Source organism: Sesamum indicum, linkage group LG3, assembly GCF_026168435.1.
Source record: "Sesamum indicum cultivar Baizhima isolate 11 linkage group LG3, ASM2616843v1, whole genome shotgun sequence".
Taxonomy (NCBI): domain Eukaryota; kingdom Viridiplantae; phylum Streptophyta; class Magnoliopsida; order Lamiales; family Pedaliaceae; genus Sesamum; species Sesamum indicum.
In genome coordinates this window covers 21,331,071-21,351,069 of record NC_142659.1, presented here as the reverse complement: position 1 = coordinate 21,351,069, position 19,999 = coordinate 21,331,071, and the positions used below count along the sequence as shown (strand labels likewise).

General features: G+C 35.2%; 3 protein-coding genes across 5 annotated transcripts; 1 reads left to right on the top strand and 2 right to left on the bottom strand.

Annotated features, from left to right (window-relative positions):
• The first annotated feature begins 2,428 nt into the window (after window positions 1–2,428).
• LOC105158322 (factor of DNA methylation 1) lies at window positions 2,429–9,475 on the top strand. Of its 2 annotated transcripts, none has more exons than XR_847517.3 (8): window positions 2,429–2,767; window positions 3,963–4,860; window positions 5,259–5,440; window positions 5,863–5,952; window positions 6,090–6,377; window positions 8,395–8,613; window positions 8,847–9,129; window positions 9,217–9,475. XR_847517.3 is itself a non-coding variant. In XM_011075042.3 (8 exons), the coding sequence occupies exons 2-7, from the start codon at window positions 3,963–3,965 to the stop codon at window positions 9,075–9,077; spliced, it is 1,908 nt and encodes a 635-aa protein (XP_011073344.1). In that variant the 5' UTR covers window positions 2,429–2,767; the 3' UTR covers window positions 9,078–9,081; window positions 9,217–9,475. The 2 variants fall into 2 exon arrangements, 1 of the variants encoding a protein (XP_011073344.1); XM_011075042.3 differs by having other exon boundaries at window positions 8,847–9,081.
• Window positions 9,476–10,442: 967 nt separating this feature from the next.
• Window positions 10,443–15,232, bottom strand: LOC105158520 (uncharacterized). Of its 2 annotated transcripts, XM_020692331.2 has the most exons (3): window positions 14,245–15,232; window positions 11,553–14,158; window positions 10,443–10,889 (listed from the first exon to the last, which is right to left on the bottom strand). In XM_020692331.2, exons 2-3 carry the CDS (start codon window positions 14,092–14,094, stop codon window positions 10,543–10,545), a joined length of 2,889 nt encoding a protein of 962 aa, XP_020547990.1. In that variant the 5' UTR covers window positions 14,095–14,158; window positions 14,245–15,232; the 3' UTR covers window positions 10,443–10,542. The 2 variants fall into 2 exon arrangements, with proteins under 2 accessions (XP_020547990.1, XP_011073605.1); XM_011075303.3 differs by having other exon boundaries at window positions 11,553–15,232.
• Window positions 15,233–15,376: 144 nt separating this feature from the next.
• LOC105158519 (uncharacterized) lies at window positions 15,377–18,924 on the bottom strand. Its single transcript, XM_020692330.2, has 2 exons — window positions 16,186–18,924; window positions 15,377–15,820 (listed from the first exon to the last, which is right to left on the bottom strand). Exons 1-2 carry the CDS (start codon window positions 18,848–18,850, stop codon window positions 15,450–15,452), a joined length of 3,036 nt encoding a protein of 1,011 aa, XP_020547989.1. The 5' UTR covers window positions 18,851–18,924; the 3' UTR covers window positions 15,377–15,449.
• Window positions 18,925–19,999: the final 1,075 nt, after the last annotated feature.

The following is a 19,999-nucleotide window of genomic DNA, read 5'->3' as shown; positions in this document are numbered from 1 at the left end:
GATTATTGGACTCGTGTCTACCATTTATGGGTATGTGGTTAGGGCTAGCCTAGGTATGGACATCGACCTCGTTTTGTCTGTTTTTGATATGCTGTAGGGCCTAACTTGAGAAAATTATTCCAACTACCAAGCCTTTTGTTTTATCAAATCTTTCAGGTCTTCTGAGGTTTGCATGTCAACTGCAATCCCCCGGTTCACATAAATTTGAAATTAATATCACTAATCATAAATTATGGATAGCTATCAATCAAGATACTTCGAAAGTTAACTTAGTATGATTTGAATATCGTTTAATAAGAGCAATAAAACATTTAAAATACTTGAAAATTTGACTTGATCAGTATTTATAATTTTCGATCAACGTACGAATGACATGTATAATTGAGGGATCATACAACGTTGACCCCCAATTGGGGGAGGGGGGGTCCTTGTGGGCTGGTGCGGGTCAAAAATCGACTTGACGCATCTTTCTTATGTGCTGGTTAGGGCTCGGGCCTTATTCCTTCGGCTCATATCATGTTTTACTGTTAAGGCTAATTTTTTAATTTTATATGTTTTAAAATTGAAATATCGATCATTTATTTTATTATAAATTTTAAAAAGTTTATTTTACCACATCTTAGAAAACTATCATAAAATATCTTCTTTTTTTTTTTTGGCACAAAAAACTATCACAAAACATCTTAGTTTAGATGTATTTTTCTTCTATCATGTCTTTTTGTATAGAAAATTATGTCAAAATATCTTAATCCAAATACATTTTCATTCTATCACCTGTATTTATATGAAAATCTACCATAAAACTCGATACAAAAGGAGTCAAATCCTAAACAAGTGTCGGAACTTGAGAAAACGAGTAAAAATTAGGTTTGATGGGAGGTCTCCAATTAAGGCATACTTAAATTGGTAAGGTTCCAAGATCAAGGTGGAACAAAAAGTATATTCTTTCAAAAATGGTGTACCTTCACCTTAGGTGGTTTTGAAGTACTTATAGGGTCAAATATTTGTATTTTGTATGAACACATGTGTAATAAATTTCACATTTCAAGTATAAAAAAATCAACGATAGTTATTTTGGATGGGTATAACTCTGATTCAAGTAAAAAATGCATGGGATTTGTGTCATGTTTGGGAATTTGAAATTTTGTGGGCTTCTTTTTTTTTTTAATCTTTTAAGCAACCTTCTTGTTTTTCTATCACCTATTAATAGATTTTTTGAATAATTCCATATTTGGAAAGAATTTCAAAATTTTCAACTTTCATTTCGAGCTAAATTTTCTGAAATTTTAATAATTTTAAACTCTTTTGGTACTTGAATCCTTTTTAAAAATACTTTTGTTTAAATCTAAATATTTCCATCCAAATGTAACCTACAAAAATTTATAAATTTTAAGTTTGAACTTTTAAAATGAATATTCTAGTTGACTCCAAAATCAGATCATCCCACACTGGGCTTGTGGAAGATCAAAGGCCCAGCAGCTAAATCTCATGGGCTGATGTAATTTAGCCCAAAGTTTGTTGTGGAGCCCAAAATTGCCCAATAATAAACATAGACGGATTTTTAAATATATTTTAAAAATACTATTTTAAAAAACACAATTTGATTTCGTAATACCTTTGAAAGATAAGAAAATTGGGTTCGGGGAAAAAAAGTGCTTATAATCTGATAGTTTTTTAGAAAAAGACAAAAATAAAAGTAATATGCAATTAGAATTAAATACAAAATCATAATAGTTTGTAGCAAAACCATTATTTAACTTTTTTGTAAATTAAGCTTATGCTTATGGGTCTTCTAGTTATAGTAGGTTGCAGCAAGGTTTTTTTATTCGTATTGTTACAGATAAAGAGTTTGAATGTCTTATAAATTTTAAGAACTCTTTCTTTATAATGTGATGTTCTTTTAGACGAGAAGAAAAAAATTTGAGTTTTGCACGAAATCACAATAGTAAATATCTTGTGCAATATTATAGCAATCGTCTAAATGTGCATTATTTGGCACTATATGTGGGAATGAGGTTATGCGTCCGTTTCGAATTCCTAGTTGAGGGGTTGATGATATAGGTATGCGTTCCATAACTATTGTGGATGAGGAATTTGAGTGATTTATAAGCCTCAATTCTAAAGAATCTTTCTTTGTAACGACATACATTTTTAGACTATCAAAACAAACAATACCTTACGTAAGAGAACTTGATTGTACCGTATATCACATTTAACCATTTTAATATTTTTTAAAGTAATTTTAAGTTAATCTATACATAATCTTTTATTTTAAGTTTTTTATCCTACTTATTAACACTTGTTACACGCACACACACACAGTAACACACTCTATTTGTATTATAATTCAAATTTCAATTTAATATAAAACTTATTAATTTTCTAAAATAATTTACAGGATCAGAATCTCTTATGTTGGTCACTGTTACCAAACCCAATCCAACCCAATTCTGCCTCTTTGATATTGAGACGGACTAGTCGGGACTTGGAGCTGAAACTCGGACCCACTTTTTCACCCCGAAACCACTTCCCGATTTTCATAATTCAGACGTCCGAAAATTCATAAAAGCTGCTGCTCAATTTACCACTGACCAAAGCTCCTCCCTCTCTCTCTAGGGTTGTTTCGGATTAACGGAATTATACCGGCGATCACCTTCGGAGGCGGTGTGGTTCGTCGGAGACGTCAGTGCACCGATCAGAGAGTCTAAGAGCACCGGCATTTACCCCTGGCGTTCTCTGTATATTGAATATTGTTTGTTTCTTCGAGGTGAGATAATTTTCTCGCTTCTGAATGTTTGATTTTGTAGTTTGTACCAAGCGAAGGATGAGTAGATATGTGGTTGAATGTTTTGGAGTTTATGTGTGAGTGCTACTGACTGGCTGATTGCGCCTGTCGTTTGTTGAGTGGACTTGGTCGTACCTGGTTGACTCAGGTAAACCGGAGTGTCTCTTTTTTGGAAACGAATGGCTTGTGGTGAGAGTCAATTTGTGATGACTGTGGTAGACTGACACTAGTAGCTTTGAGATAACTTTGTTAAAACTGGCGTCTTTGTGAGTGTAATATTTTTGTTTGATTGTTCCATGGTTCGCTTGCGAGGAGAATACTTGGCACATTGTTGGTTATTGTTTTCATTATATGTCCATTTGCAGATTCCGTTCATTTTATCTGCATTAACTAGTCATTTGTGAACTCCTATACCATTTAAAAACTAGTCATTGTGGAAATGCTTCTGGAGCAAACTATAAAAGAAATGAATCCCTGGATTTTCACTCGAGAAGTGTTCAATGAATAACTTCTGCTAATTCTGTTCTTCAAAGGACATATTATGCTCGATTATGAGGTGTTTGCAAAGCTCATATTTTTTTTTCCTTCTCTTCATATCAGAGTAAGTCAGGCTCAAACAGCGTCTCGATGGTGGTAATATGAAATCTTTGGTGCACTAATTCTTCTGTTAAATCCCCAATTTCCATATATATAGTCATCTTAGGTGGTCTTAGGTTTGACTTGCTGGCTTTTGTGTAAATCGGGCTGCATTGTTGGTTTGTCTATCTATGGCTATCACATGATTATGGTGCTTAATTTTTTCAAAGAGACACCTGGGTTCTACTGAAGTTCACCTTCACTGGTGCTTGTCTAGTTTTGCTCTAACAACATCAATGTTCATATAGTCACCCTGCATTCTGCAGAGCAAATATCAGTTTATCAAAATAATGTTTCTTTTGCATATATCTTTCATCTTTCAGCACTGTAAATATGCAAGTTTTCCTTTTTCGAAATTTTTCCTGAAAAAAGATTATCTTTTGCCTGTAACATGACAAGAATCATGTTAATGGTAGCAGCCGACTGTAAACTTTAGGTTATCAATTTATGGATTAATTCAGACCTTCTTCCTTTTTTTTTTGTTTTCCCTTTCTTATTGCATTTCTCATTACTTATCATTTGTGACATTCCTATCACTCAGATGGGTAGCAGTTCAGACGAAGAGTCAGACTTCAGCGATTCAGAGATAAATGAATACAAAGAGAAACCTTATGAGCTACTCAAGGCTGGCACTTATAAAGTAAAGGGCCCAAATGGTTCCCTTAGGTGCCCTTTTTGTGCTGGTAAGAAGAAACAAGACTATCAGTACAATCATCTTCTTCAACATGCGATAGGGGTGGCTAAGGGCTCAGCCAGCCGAAGTGCAAAGCAGAAAGCAAACCACCTTGCACTGGCTACATTCCTAGAAAATGACCTAGCTAATGAGGCTGAGCCACTACCTCAACATACTGCACCTTTACCTGCAGCTAAGCCTGAGAAAAGTGAGTTGTATTGTTGGCCCTGGGTCGGGATAGTAGCTAACATACTAAATGAGCCAAAGAACAGCGATTGCTTGGCTAGCCGTGGTTACTGGTTGAATAAGTTCTCCAAATACAAGCCTATAGAAATTGAAATATTCTGGGATGATCAACAACACACCGCACAAGCTGTTCTAAGATTTGATAATGATTGGACTGGGTTCAAGAATGCGATGGAGTTTGAGAAGTCCTTTGAAGCTAATGGCCGAAGTAAGAAAGAATGGAACGATCGAAGAACCTGTCCAGGTCCAAATATTTATGGTTGGTTTGCTCGTGAAGATGATTACAAACTGGAAGGGCCTGTTGGAGATTATCTTCGCAGGAAAGCAGAATTGAAAACAATCTCTGATCTTATTCAGGAAGCAACTAAAGATAGGAACAAAGTTGTGGGTAATTTGGTCAATGAGCTTGAGTTGAAAAACGAAAATTTGGATCAATTGCAGATCAAGTACAATGAAAAGACATTGTCACTCAGTAGGATGCTTGAAGAGAAAGACGAGCTTCACCGTTCCTTCTATGAAGGTCTGATGTCTCCTATTCTCTCATCCTACATCATGTTCTTATGTTACTGTGTCGTAGTGCATGAGTGTCCGTGAACATACATTGCATAATTGTACAAACATTTGAATGTTGTATTCAAGGCTATTACTGCACCAGAGATTTTCTATTCTCAAAGCTGTTTGATTCTCACTGAAGTCCCTTCTTCGCACTCTTGCCTTGGGATTTCAGCTCCTTATAATTTATATGCTCAAAAACTTTTATGGAACTTGCCTGAGGATACTTGAGTTTTTAATTCAATGACATTTTGGAGATAGCAAAGTGACTAATTAGATGCTATTTGAGCCGAAGCTATTGCCCTGGAGCTCTTTCAGCGTGTATGGTCTTACTGATGCCAAATTCAATGTCTTCTTTTCCCTCAGAAACAAGGAAGCTGCAACGCATTGCTCGCGAGCACATTAAGAGAGTTTTGGACGAACAGGAGATGTTGAACTATGAGCTGGAGAATAAGAAACGAAGACTTGATTCATGGAATAAAGAATTGAACAAGCGTGAAGCATTAACTGAACGTGAGAGACAGAAACTTGAAGAGGAGAAGGCAAAGGTTAGTCTTCGTTCATACTACATTTACATTTGCGTGTAAACTGACACATCCAAATGCAAATTCACACTTCATATCCATACTTGGAGTCAAATATGAGTTTCTGGTCGATTTTGCCAAAGCAAAATATGTGCGCGCATCAATTACTTCGACAGTTTTTATGGCATTCACAATGCAGATCATGTTCTTTGTATGTTTTCGTGATCTACAAGAAGCCTCTGTCTCCTTTCTATTACCATTGAATTTTTAGCTTACCTTGACCGCTTATCACAAGCCTTTTTGACACTCCTACTTGGTTATTATTCTGCTTGGAGATAAATCTAATTTCTTCTCTATGTTCCTGCTTTTAGTATTAATTACACGTGCTTACTTTGTATTAGTAAATATGAGTTGTTGATAGATATGCTGTAATATTGCTTGGTCAGAATGATTTGAGGAATAATGCGCTTCAATTGGCTTCAGAGGAGCAGAGGAAAGCTGATGAAAATGTCCTACGGCTAGTGGAAGAACAACAAGTACAACTGTTGACAATTTTTTCCTTCCATCACTTGCATATGAAATATCTTACATATGCATTGTTTAATACACAACCTAGTCAGTACTACTGAATTTATTGCTTCTCTTGCATTTTGATATGTTTTATAATATGCAGAGAGAGAAGGAAGAGGCTCTTAAAAAAGTGCTTGAATTAGAAAGGAATTTAGATGAGAAGCAGAAATTAGAACTTGAAATTGAAGAACTTAAAGGAAAACTAGAGGTGATGAAGCATATGGGAGGTGACGATGATGGAGTTATTCAGCAGAAGATAGACAAGATGAACCAGCAGTTGGCCGAGAAAAAAGATGATTTGGAAGGTCTTGAAGATTTGAATCAGCAACTTCTCGCAAAAGAGCGCCAAAGTAATGATGAGCTACAGGAGGCTCGCAAAGAATTAATCGAGGTATGATATCTCTGACATCTCATCTAATCTTCCAATTTCTGGCGGGATAGCTTAATATACCAGATTATAAGATTATAACCATTTAAAAAGAAAAAGGTATATGGAAATGCTAATGAAACTACATAGAAGAGTGGTTGAATTTGCAACTTATTGCTGACACATATGACATAAATATACTGTTCAACTGGTTGTTAAAAGATATTGGATGAAACTTGAGTAGAAGCTGATTAGATACATTTGAAATGTAGGTTAAAACTCCCAAGTTGCTAAATTCTTGAGTACTACAATGGCTTAGTAAACTTTATTGTTTCTTTTCACAGCCTAGGAAAAATTATGTTTATGTAGGGTAACAATAGGAATGGTCTAACAGGTTAACTGTGTGCCAGGGAGGTAATGCTGTCAATGGGTAGAGCCTTTCCCTACCCAGGCCCATACCAAAAGAGACCTAATGTATTAAATTAATATGCAAACCCTACTCAACCCTCCTTAGGACCCAATAGATCTCTAGACCCAAGCCCACTGTTTCAGACCCACTTTTTTGGGTCGTGTTTTGGCTGGACCCATTGTTTTCTTCCCTAGTATTGTTGAATAGTATTTGACATATTTAGTGAAGAGAAGGTATTTAAATGCTAAATAAATTTTAAGTTAAAGCAAAATGATAAAATATGTTAGATATATATTTAACACATAATTACTTAGATCTAAATCAGCCAAACGAGGCAAAATAGATTAGTTATTTATATTTGGATATAAATGATATAAAAATGGGTACTTGCATTTTGAATCAGCAATAATTTACTACGTACATTAGATTTATCAATGTATTCTTAATTTTTGTTTTTCTTTTTCAGTTTTACAAATAATGTATCAATAAATTCACGATTAATCGATTATTGAGACCCGATTCACAAATAACTCTTTTTTGATTAAAATCTATTGAAGAATATATCATTTTAAGAAATAATATAATATGAAAATATTAAATCTACGTATTTATGGCAATTGAATTTAATCTATAGAATTTTAAGCTTCAATTTTATCATTTCAACCAAACATTACTGCCTATCAAGATGTTGAAAATTTTTCCTAGCATAATTAATATACTTATATAACTAATTATTCAATTATTTGTTGATTATATATTGTACATGGTTAAAGAATTATATGATTTAGTTTGTGAGATTTGTTCCCTTGAATTTAAATCGATTTGAATGATAATAATCTGATTGAATTGGGGAAAATAATAGAAGTATTGTTTCAAGTCAACATTGGGTATAATGGCCCATGGGTGACTGGGTATGATGGGTAGAGACTCAATCTATATTTTTCTAATGGGCCTCGGCCTAGGCCTAACAATATATATTAGGGCTGGGTATAGGTCTTCTTTTTTCCTATCAAACTGGGTAGGGCCTTACATGAAGGGGCTAGGTGAGCTTAAGGCTTAGAGGGTTGAGTTTTTGTTCTGGTTTTATGCCTAAGCGAGTTTTAGATGGTTTATGGGTCTTGGATGCTGTCATGTAAATTTACAATGTAATGTAACAATTAACGTGCAAAAACAATTATGGTGAGACTTATATATGCTAGTTACATATAATATTAGTTATATACAGAACAAATATACTTTTGATATATATGCAAATTTAAATCATATCTAAAAACTATCAATTTTAAGAATAAGCACTTTTTTGAATATGCAGCATTTGCCGCTTTAAGAATTACATTTCTTTTATCATGGTTTTGAAGGTTACTAGTTTACATGTTTTAAATTTTGGTCTATGTTAATAGTGTTCTTAAGTCTACCTCTTTGGGGTTGGGCGCTGAGGGGCTTTTGCTGGGGGTGCGGGGATGTTCCTGTGGTTGGCCATGTCTCCATCTCTGGCCCTCCTCTACTGCCAAACCCAGCTTCAATGCTGATTCATGCAATTGGCTTAGATTCCAATGAAATTAAATATTTTTTTTAATGCACTTCGCTAAACATTCTCATATGTAACCACATTTTTGTTTTATTTATTTTTAGGCCTTGAAAGATATGCTGAGTAGCAGCCGTGTTAATATCGGGATAAAGAGGATGGGTGAAATTGATGAGAAAGCTTTCAAGAATGCATGCAAGGAAAGATTCCCACCTGGAGAAGCTGAGATGAAGGCTGCAGAAGTGGTCTCCTTGTGGCAAGAGAAACTGAAAAATCCTGAATGGCACCCATTCCAGATCATCGAAGATGAGAAGGGGAATCATCAGGTAGTAAATGACCTTCAGTCATATTCCCTCATGCATTGGGTTGAAATTTTATTCATTTTTCTTGTCCTTAATTTTTAAAGGGGCACAGACATGAGATCCTCCCTTTTAGCATTCATGTTCTCTCATTCAACAACCTTTATGATCTTTTGCCCTGGCCCAAGTATGTTTATTATTGCTCTATAAGTCAGTGGGAAATGTGTTAGACATAATAATTGTTGGTGCTTTTAATGTAGAGTTTAATAAAGGAGGACGATGAACTGCTACAAGGCCTTAAAGAGGAATGGGGAGATGCAGTGTATGATGCTGTTACTGTGGCCTTGAAGGAACTGCATGAATACAACCCAAGTGGATGTTATGTGGTTCCTGAGCTGTGGAACTTCAAAGAAAATAGGAAGGCCACTCTGAAGGAAGTCATTGCTTACATCTTTGCTCAGTTGAAGACACTCAAACGCAAGCGAACTTGAACAGGTTTGCTAGTCTTCATAGTTCGCGATCGTTTAAGAGCCTACTTTTTCGGTACAAAGAAACTGAACTCGTATCTTTCACACAAGTCCCACTTGTTTTCCTGGCTTGCAATCTATGAATTAAGAATGGTTTATGCAGGTGCATATGTTGCGACCATGAGGAATTGGAGCCCACGTTGAGCATCATCCGGAGTTAACTAGGTGCTACCTAATGTTGAATATTGTAGCTAGGTATTGAGTTTTTACTGGAAATTATGTAATTGAAGTTTCAGATACCAACGTACTGCCTGCAGCTAACTTTGGCATGCTTTTCAGCAATTAGGTTGATGTTATGGATTATAACCCCTTGATTATCAAGTTAACCTGGCATCTACATAGATGCCTCGTTGCTTTTCCTATTGATAGAGCTACAAAGGTGACCAAAACCGGCTTTTACATTGGTGGATGGAAAAAATGACTAGTTGATAAATAGGGTAAATTACAACGTTCTGAGTTTTGGTTTAATTACGAATACTTTCTCGGTGTTTGAACGATTATCTATACTCCTTTGATTTTAACGGTCGTCTAGCCATTAGTCCAATCTGTTAGGTTTTCATCCATTTTTATGGTGAGTTGATCAAAATGCTTTTATGAATTTTTTAAAAAATTATTTTTTTTATGTATTAAGTGGATAATTTTTTCATTCATACTGTTAAAGTTATTTTTTTAATTTTTTTTAAAAGAAATTAAAAAATACAATGAAAACAAAGTTGATAATTTTATACTTTCATTTAAGAATTATATGATTTTATCAATTATTAGGGGTAGTTATATAATTACATCAAATTTCAAGGAGGTCATTGTTATTTATCTTTGATAAATATGTGATTACATGAGGATGGGATTAGGTAAAGATGAATAATATTTTGATTACGTGTATCGATAAAATATTAGATATATCTACGACATGTAATGTTCATATTTAGATGGATAAAAACTAGGATATAATTTTAAAATTTCGCCCATAAAGATTAAAACAAATTTTCTGGGCATTTCGTTATATTTTTATCACGTATTTTCTTTAAAGCTATAAAAAAAATTATCAGAACAAGATATGATTTTTTGTTGCTCATCAAAATTAATCATCCCCTGAGCTTGGGGAGGACTATGTGTGTTTACAGGTTTGCGGCAAATACAATAAGTTAGAAAGATTGGGAAAAGAATAGATAGATCTTGAATCAGTGCAAAGTATCTGAGTTAGCTCATCTCTCTGGCTATCATATTTAATGGATATGATTTTGTTTTATTATTCTGATGCGTTCAAATATTATAGCAATGCTGATCAACATATTAACAATTCTAAATTATATAAAAATTTAAAAGAGATGAAGAAGAATTGTAAATACACATTCACATTTCTACAATTTGAACTTACAACAAAACATGAACCTACAACATTTTAATTTTGAAGTTTCAATCCAACAGCTTAAGCTAGAAATGCAATTCTTATTCGTTTGAGTTCGTTAACAACATCCGCTATCACCATTCGATCTTGAGGCAATTCTCTCGAACACACCACTCCAATTCTTAGTATAGAAACCACACAATCCCTAATACTACTATTGATCATCTCACATTCCTTTTGCAAGATAAGTGGATCTATAATTTTCATTACACAGTTTAATTCTAAGCTAGTGGCTACATAATTTTGAAGACTTGCGTGGTCACTTAGCACATCACTTGTCGGGCTTATGTTTGTGAACAACTCCAATAAAAGAATACCGTAACTATATACATCTCCTTGTGTGGAAGCAATATCAACCATTCCATATTCTGACAAAAAAATCAAGAGGAAATATCAATTTCCTGGAAAGAGGAAAATGGCTCACTTTTGTATATATATGATTAAATACAAAAAACTCATGCCAGATCTTCTAACTCTCTAATTTATCACATTCAAATTCATCTCAATTCATTTTTTTATTTTTGAAAGCATCTCAATTCATTTATTTAATGGGATATAAATGTTATATTTTGAAGATCGTAAGATTGTATTTAATCATCAAATGGGGATAACATAATTTATGTCTTCAATGTGAAAACATACAAGAGGTTTTTGTAATTTTTAAAAATCAATATTATACGTTAAGGAAGAGTATCTCTATATTTTTTGGTCTTTTATTTACATCTGATTTAGTGTTTTTAATTTTTCATTTAACTTCCTACTCCCCATTATTTTTTAATAGTTATTCTTTCTCTTTCGTTTTAAATTTTCAGTCATTTTTTCACCATTTTTTAAAAATTTAAGACTGACTTATTATTTTTCAGATACTTTATTAAAAAATAAAATTTTATAAGTATCTTATTTTAAATGATATTTCTAGAAATTGCACAGAGTATGCCACAAATTACAAGTTTATAATAATTGGGAAAAGATGCCATTATAATTAGTATTTGATATGCAAAGGAGTAAAAGAAAAGGCTCGGAAGCCAAACCTGGAGCGATATAGCCGATAGTACCCCTTACTGCAACTGAATGGCTTTCATCCGCTGCGAAGCTGCTTGAAACATTGGATATCACTTTGGCCAGTCCAAAATCACCAACATGGGCAGTCATATCATCATCCAACAGTACGTTACTTGGCTTCAAATCACCATGCACTACAGCTGAGCCGGTGCCATTATGCAAATACTCAACTGCAGATGCGACATCAATGGCGATATTCAGCCTCTGCATCAGAGTAAGATACGGCATATTCTCATCTTGTCTGTCAGTATCCAGGTGCAGCCATTTGTCCAAGCTCCCGTTAGCCTTGAATTGATAAATCAGCGCCTTAAAATCATTGCCCTGATAGTCAATGCTAACGGAGATACTTAGTATCTTCAAGAGATTTCTATGTCTCACGCCTCTTAGCACATTGCATTCTCTCTTAAAACTTTTGTTTGCTCCTCGAACGTGGAGATTGAGCACTTTAACTGCTACTGTTGTGTTCCCGTTGCCGATAGTTCCTTTGTAAACGGATCCAAATCTCCCAGACCCCACCATGCTAGCCTCAGAGAATCCATTTGTGGCTCTCAGAAGGTCCCCGTAAGAAAGCCTGCGAAACTGGCTCTCAAATGGTGAGGTGTATTTGCCGTTTCTTGGTTTTGTTTTGCACTGAATAAATATGTATGAGGATGCTATGATAGCAATGAATATGGCTCCAGAAATTGAAACAGGAACTATGATTTTGAATGGGATGTGAGAGTTTTTCTTCTTGGGAATTGCTGATGGACAAGGAGGAAGTTTCAGCTCTGAAATGCCTCCACATAACTCATAGTTTTCCTCAAGTGAAACTGCACTAACATTCCGAAACACTCCCTCCACTGGAACTGGACCTCGAAGTTTATTAAAGGAAAGATTCAACTCCACCAAGCTTAGATCTCCCAAGAAACTCGGTATTAGCCCTGAAAAATTGTTTCTTGAAAGGTCCAATTCTTGTAAACCTTTCAAATTGCTCAATCCTTGTGGTATTTCACCATGAAATGAGTTCCCCTCTAAGTGAAGGTACTGCAAGCTTATGCAGCTGCTTATAGTGTTTGGAACTAGACCAGATAATCTATTGTTTGACAAATATAACTCTTCAATATTTCTCAACGTACTAACTTCAGATGGAATAGAACCTGATAAGTTATTGTTGGATAGATCAAGGTAACCAAATACATAAGACGTGCTCATGATTTCTCTGGGAATTGGACCACTAAGGTTGTTATCAGAAAGATCCAAAACTAACAATTTGGAACAATTACCCAGACTTGGAGGTATAGTTCCTGAAATATTATTTCTGACCACAAATAGAGTGTTCAATAGAGTTAAGTTACCAAGTGAAGATGGTAGCTTGTTCGTGAACCTGTTAGCACTCAAATTGATTTCTTCCAACTTCGTGAGTCCACCAATGGATGAAGGAATAGGGCCGCTGAAAAGATTGAAAACAAGAGACAAGCTGCTCAGACCTATAAGATTTCCAATAGCTGAAGGAATGGTTCCACGTATCATGTTTCTACCTATGGACATATAGCTTAATTGAGTACTGAGATTGGCAACGGACTGTGGCAACGAACCGGTTAAAAAGTTAGAGGACATATCAAGATATATGAGGTTAGTGCAATTTGTCAAAGATGAAATTACACTAATGTCATCTTGAATGTTATTGGACCAAATGGACAAAAATTGTAGATCCGGAAGCCTGTCAAGATTTTTAGGCATGGGCCCTGTAAACTTGTTTTTGTTGAAGTCTATGGTTTTAAGAAAATAAGCATTCGATAGTGAAATTGGAAGAAGACCAGTAAAATTATTGTCCCCAAAACCAAGAAACCGTAAATTAGGGAGTGAGAAACCAATATCAGAAGGAATGTTTCCCAAGAGGTGGTTAGAACTCACTGAAAACACTTGAATGGTGGAGATATTGTAAAGACCAGATGGGATTCTGCCAGTTAACATGTTTTCTGATAAGACAAGGAATTGCAAATTGTGAAGGTGGACTAATGACTCAGGAATCTTTCCTTGGAAGCCACAGTTGCGAAGAGAAAGTTGCCTCAAAAATGTAAAGTTGCCCATGAATGATGGAATAGTTCCTGATAGATAGTTCATTGCCAAGCCTAGAGCTTCAAGCTTCGACAAAAAACTAAGCTCAAACGGCACATTTCCTGTGAGCTTGTTGTCTATCAAGTTAAGATAGTAAAGATATTGACACTGAGATAGATTTCTTGGTATCTCACCATCAAAAGAATTATTGCTGAATTCTATATACTCAAGTCGTCTTAGGCGACCGAATTCTTGGGGGATCGGGCCATGGAGGCTGTTGTTTTGGAGATTAATGCTTCTGAGGAAGGAAAGATTACCTAAATGAGGAGAAAGGGATCCCACCAAGCCCTGAGAGTTGAGGTCGATGGACACGACTCTGATTCTATGTCTGCGACTGCATGAAATGCCTTTCCAGGTGCAGTAGCTCACAGTTTCATTGTATCTCCATGAGTCTAACGCCCCTCTTGGGTCCATGATGTTTTCCTTGAACGACAGTAGTGCATGTAAATCTGCTTCGTTGATTGAGCATGTTGCTGGACTGCTTGCAAAGTAGAAGAAAATCAAGAGGACCAAACACTCAACAGTTATAGAACTTGTCATGATTCTGATGATATCTTGGCTTACAACTTTAGTTGATCAATGCTTGTTTTTGGGTGGCGATCCACTCCACCCCCCGGGCCACACAATTCCACTCGCCAAAGAGATAAGATGGAAACAGTAATGGAGCTGACCTTGACTTCTACCTCCACAAAGTATGAACGTAAAAATTGGGAAGTATTAGTTTTCCACTTCCATTTATATATGTAACATCTTGGGCATAAATAATTGCTTCCTGCACTATATATATACACAACCCCACATCACACGCCAAAAACAAACATTGGCCTCAATAATAAAGTTGATCTGAACTGTGATTCCAATATATATAAAATTCATGTCACTTAATTATGTATTACATAAAATAGAATATGCTATTTTATTAAAGATATGACCCCTTAATAAATATATATAATATATAAAAAAGTATTTTTCCTTTACAGACAGAATAAGAAACGGTTATTCGAAAACTTAGTTGTTATTTTTGATAAAATAAGAGATGGAAATTTTTTCCTTTCAAAAAATTACAGACGGGAGTTATCCTTTAAAAATTTAGACACTTTGTCTTCAACTATGACATGCGGTAATACATGCCTTTAAAACTTACACACTCTGTTTTCAAATTACAAATGGAGTTCTCCTTTAGCCCCCATGTCATATGCCTAATTTCTTGAGAGCTTGTTTAGTTAGAATGATGGAATTAGGCATGATGTGTATACTTTAAGGTGTTACGTATTAACATCTGACCATAATTGTTTCAAATATACAGTCAAAATTTTTAGAGTGATTTTTTTGGGAGGAAAATGTAAGTTCGTATTTTAGAGGGAACCAAAGTGTAATTAACCCTTTTCCTTAGCCATATACTTGTAGAGGAGCACAGATTGATACATGACTCAGAATATGAGATCCTCCCTCTTTTAACATTTATGTATCATTCAAGAAAAATCTTTAATAATTGTTCCCCTATAATGGGCTTTTACGAGCAGTATCTTTTAAACAATCATTAATTTTAGGAAAATATTTCAAACAACAATAGGGGTTACTTGTGATTATATATGGCAAACCTCAAGGGAGTGAGTGTATATACTAAATAATTTTTCATATTTTTAAATTTATTATAAATAAATATTAAATACATAATTCAACATATTAAAAGAAATGAACAAGAATCGTAAATATAGATTCACATTTTTAGAACTTGAACTTACAACAGAACTTGAACCTATAATTTTTTAATTGTGAGGTCTCAACCCTTGAGCTAGAACCGTCATTCTTATTTGTCCAAGTTGGCTAACAACATCTGTTATCACCATTCGATCTTGATGTAAATCTCTCGAACACGCCACTCCAATTCCTAGTATAGAAGCCACACAACCCCTAATACTACTATTGATCATGTGATGTTCTTTTTGCAAGATAAGCGGATCTACAATTTCCATTACACGATCTAATTCTAATTTAGTGGCGACAAAATTGTGAAGACTTGCGTGATCACTAATTAGTACATCACTTGTCGGTCTTATATTTGTAAACAACTCCAATAAAAGAATACCGTAGCTATATACGTCCCCTTGTATCGAAACAGTACCAGCCATTCCATACTCTGACAAAATAATCAAGAGGGTATATTAGTTTTTTTGAAAGAGGAAAATTTCTCAATCTGTATGTATAAATAAATACAAAAATCAAATACGAGTTTTCCTAACTTTCTAACTTATAACATTCAAATTCATCTCAATTCATTTATTTACTAGGATATGAATGTTCTATTTTGGAAATCGTAAGATTGCATTTAATCACAAAATGGAGATATTTGTAAATATTATTTAATGTGAAAACATAGGTAAGGTTTTTGTAATTTAGAAAAAATGAGGGATTTAATCAGTATTTATAATAATTTGCAAAAGATGTCATAATAATTAATTTTTCATATGCAGAGGAGCAAAAGAAAAGGCCAGGAAGCGAAACCTGGAGCAATATAGCCAATAGTTCCCTTTATTGCTACTGAATGGCTTTCAGCAGTTGCCAAGCCGCTTGAAACATTGGATATCACTTTGGCCAGTCCAAAATCACCAACATGGGCAGTCATATCATCATCCAACAGTATGTTACTTGGCTTCAAATCACCATGCACTACAGCTGAATCTGTACCATTATGCAAATACTCAACTGCAGATGCAACATCAATGGCGATATTCAGCCTCTGCATCAGAGTAAGATACCGCATATTCTCATGTCGTCCGTCAGCATCCAGGTGCAGCCATTTGTCCAAGCTCCCGTTAGCCTTGAATTGATAAATCAATGCCATAAAATCATTGCCTTGATAGTCAATGCTAACGGAGATACTTAGTATCTTCAAGAGGTTTCTATGTCTCAAACCTCTCAGCACGTTGCATTCCCTCGTAAAACTCTTGTGTGCTCCTCGAACGTTTAGTTTGAGCACTTTAACTGCTACTGTTGTGTTCCCATTGTCGATGCTTCCTTTGTAAACTGACCCAAATCTCCCGGACCCGATCATGTTAGCCTCAGAGAATCCATCTGTGGCTGTGAGAAGGTCTGCGTAAGAAAGTCTTGGAAACTGGCTCTCAAAAGGTGTGGCATGTAGGTTGTCTCTTGATTTTGTTTTGCGCTGAATGAATATGTATGAGAATGCTATAATAACAATGAATATGGCTCCACAAACTGAAACAGGAACTATGATTTTCAATGGGATTTGAGAATTTTTCTTCTTGGGGTTCGTTGGTGCACAAGGAGGAAGTTTCAGCTCTGAAATGCCGCCACATAACTCAGTGTTCTCCTCAAGTGAAACCGCGCTAACATTCTGAAAAACTCCATCTATTGGAACCGGACCCTGAAGCTTATTGAACGAAATATTCAGCTTTTCCAAACTTAGCTCTCCCAAGAAATTTGGAATTAGCCCTGAAAATTTGTTTCTTGAGAGGTCCAACTCTTGTAAACCTGTCAAGCTGCTCAACCCTTGCGGTATTTGACCATGAAATGAGTTGCCATCCAAGTTAAGTTGTTGCAAGCTTATGCAGCTGCTTATAGTTCTTGGAACACGGCCAGATAATCTATTGTTCGACAAATCTAACTTTCTTAGATTTGATAAAGAACCAATTTCAAATGGAATAGAACCTGATAAGTTATTGTTGGATAGATCAAGGTGAATGGAAATCGAAGAAAGACTCACTATTTCTTCGGGTATAGGACCACTAAAATTATTATTTGAAAGATCTAAAACTAAAAGATTAGAACAATTACCAAGACTCGGAGGTATGCTTCCTAAAATATTGTTTCTGTTGACTTGAAGTAAGTTCAATAGAGTCAAGTTACCGAGTGAATATGGTAGCTCGTCCGTGAATTTGTTAGCACTCAGATAAATTTCTTGCAACTTAGTGAGTCCTCCAATGGACGAAGGAATTGGGCCACTGAAAAGATTTGATTCAAGATTCAAATAGCCCAGATCTATAAGGTTTCCTATGCCAGAAGGAATGGTTCCTTGTATCAAGTTCATACCCATGGATAATCTGATTAATTGAGTGCTGAGATTGGCAATGGATTGTGGCAACAAACCCGTAAAATTATTACCATAGATATCAAGAATTCTGAGTTTGGTACAGTTTGTCAAAGATGAAATAAAACTGATGTCATCTTGAATATTAGCCAACCAAATGTTCAGGCCCCATAGATCCGGAAGTCTACCAATATTCTTAGGCATAGGCCCTGTAAAGCTATTTTCAGATAAGCTTATGTACTCAAGAAAAGAAGCATTCGATAGAGAAACCGGAAGAAATCCACTAAAATTGTTGGAGGCCAGAGAAAAAAACCTTAAATTAGGAAGCGTCAAGCCAATATCAAAAGGAACGTTTCCTTGGAGCTGGTTAGAATACACAGAAAAGTGATGGATAGTGGAGATATTATAAAGACCAGATGGGATTCTGCCAGTAAACCTATTTTGTGCTAAAGAGAAGAAATTTAGATTCCGAAGACGAACTAACGACTCAGGAATCTGGCCATGGAAGCCACAGTCGCGAAGAGATAGTAGTCTCAGAAATGTAAAGTTGCCAATGAATGATGGGATAGTTCCTGATATATTGTTTTTTGCTAGGGCTAAAACTTCAAGTTTCAACAAAGAACTAAGCTCAAACGGCACGTTTCCCATGAGTTTGTTGTCTATCAAGTTAAGGAAGTTAAGATTACGACATTGTGACAGGTTTCTTGGTATCTGACCATCAAAAGTATTGTTGCTTAATTCTAAATACTCAAGGCGTCTTAGGCGACCGAGTTCTTGGGGAATCGGGCCGTGGAAACTGTTGTTTTGGAGATTGATTCTTCTAAGGAAGGAAAGATTACCTAGATGAGGCGAAAGGGATCCCACCAGGCCTTGAGAATCGAGGTCGATGGACACAACTCTTCTATGCATGCTGCTGCAAGAAATGCCTTTCCAAGTGCAGTAGTTGGCAGTTCCATTGTATCTCCACGAGTCTAACACCCCTCTTGAATCGACAATGTTTTCCTTGAACAACAGCAATGCGCGTAAATCTACTTCGTTGATCGAGCACGTCGCAGGATTGCTTGCAAAGCAGAAGAACATCAAGAAGATCAAACACTCAACAGTTACATAACTTGTCATGATCCTTATGACCTTAGTTCACTATTTTATTATGCTTGTTTGCTGGGTTTTCTTTGCTTATTCCTTGAGGCCTATATATAGATATGGACGAACACCCCCACCATTCATTCCGCGGCCTCTCCTCCAGTTGCATACAAAACATTGGACCTGACAGCATTCACACGTACCACTTGCAATTTTCTTATGAATGTATAGAACCCCACACCCACACCCCCTTCCCTATTCCACCACCCAAAGAGAAGAAACAAAAAGATTGGGACTGACAGCACTCAATCCACTACTCTGTCAGTCAACATCAAGTAACTTCTCCGAAAATGATAGTAGTCAAACTGCGCGTTCTAAATCATTCTCTGTACGCAGCATCCTTTCCACTTCCTCGACCCTAGTTGAATTTATTTATTTATTTTTCTGTCTGCAACATTTCTTTGATTTAATTTCATAATTTTGATAATTTTAGTTTTTTGTTGTCAAAAAATTGCATGCGACTTGTACACGACTTAATTAAATTGCATTACAAAAAATTGGCTTCATAGCAAAGAAAAAAAAATTAGTGTCGAGCATTACGAGAAATATAGCATTTAACCATGGCTAATTGCTTTGATTAATATTAAATAGTCATACCAAATAATCATTGACTATGGTCATGCAACGGTTGTTGCCCGTAATTTTTGAGAGAATGGCTAAATCATTTGTCATGGATAAAAGTCATGACAAATATTTTTCCCATAGCTCTTGGTAAATAATTTTTTCATAGTGGAAAAGCTAATTTTTTGCATTGGTTTATTTAATCGTGGTTAATAATAATTATTTACCATGATTTAGCCATATCCATTAATAGCCAATTATAAATTTTTTTCTAGTGAAGCTAATTAGCAAGTAATATTCTCTTTGCTAATTTACGTTATTTAATACAAGAAAATTTACTTACCAACTAATTTAGCAACAAAATATTTAAAATATATATTAAATAATATAAATTAACAATAATAATTTTATTTGTTAATTAGTTCAATGTAATTTTAACTTTAAATTCATTTTATAATTATTGAATAGTTTTCTTATAGTGTTGCAATTTTAGTTCACTGTTTTTGTTTGCTGGCTTTTCTTTACTTATTCCTTGAGGCCTATATATACATATGGAGTCCCCCC

What these genes read in the sequence shown, in the direction of transcription:
- LOC105158322 (XM_011075042.3), top strand. Translation starts at nt 3,963, where the DNA reads ATGGGTAGCAGTTCAGACGAAGAGTCAGACTTCAGCGATTCAGAGATA. An exon ending in TCACCGTTCCTTCTATGAAG is followed by an intron (nt 4,861 to 5,258) that starts GTCTGATGTCTC and finishes CTTTTCCCTCAG; the next exon opens with AAACAAGGAAGCTGCAACGC. An exon ending in TTGAAGAGGAGAAGGCAAAG is followed by an intron (nt 5,441 to 5,862) that starts GTTAGTCTTCGT and finishes TTGCTTGGTCAG; the next exon opens with AATGATTTGAGGAATAATGC.
- LOC105158520 (XM_011075303.3), bottom strand. Translation starts at nt 14,220, where the DNA reads ATGACAAGTTCTATAACTGTTGAGTGTTTGGTCCTCTTGATTTTCTTC. An exon ending in TATCGGCTATATCGCTCCAG is followed by an intron (nt 10,890 to 11,552) that starts GTTTGGCTTCCG and finishes TTTTTTTGTCAG; the next exon opens with AATATGGAATGGTTGATATT.
- LOC105158519 (XM_020692330.2), bottom strand. Translation starts at nt 18,850, where the DNA reads ATGACAAGTTATGTAACTGTTGAGTGTTTGATCTTCTTGATGTTCTTC. An exon ending in TATTGGCTATATTGCTCCAG is followed by an intron (nt 15,821 to 16,185) that starts GTTTCGCTTCCT and finishes TTATTTTGTCAG; the next exon opens with AGTATGGAATGGCTGGTACT.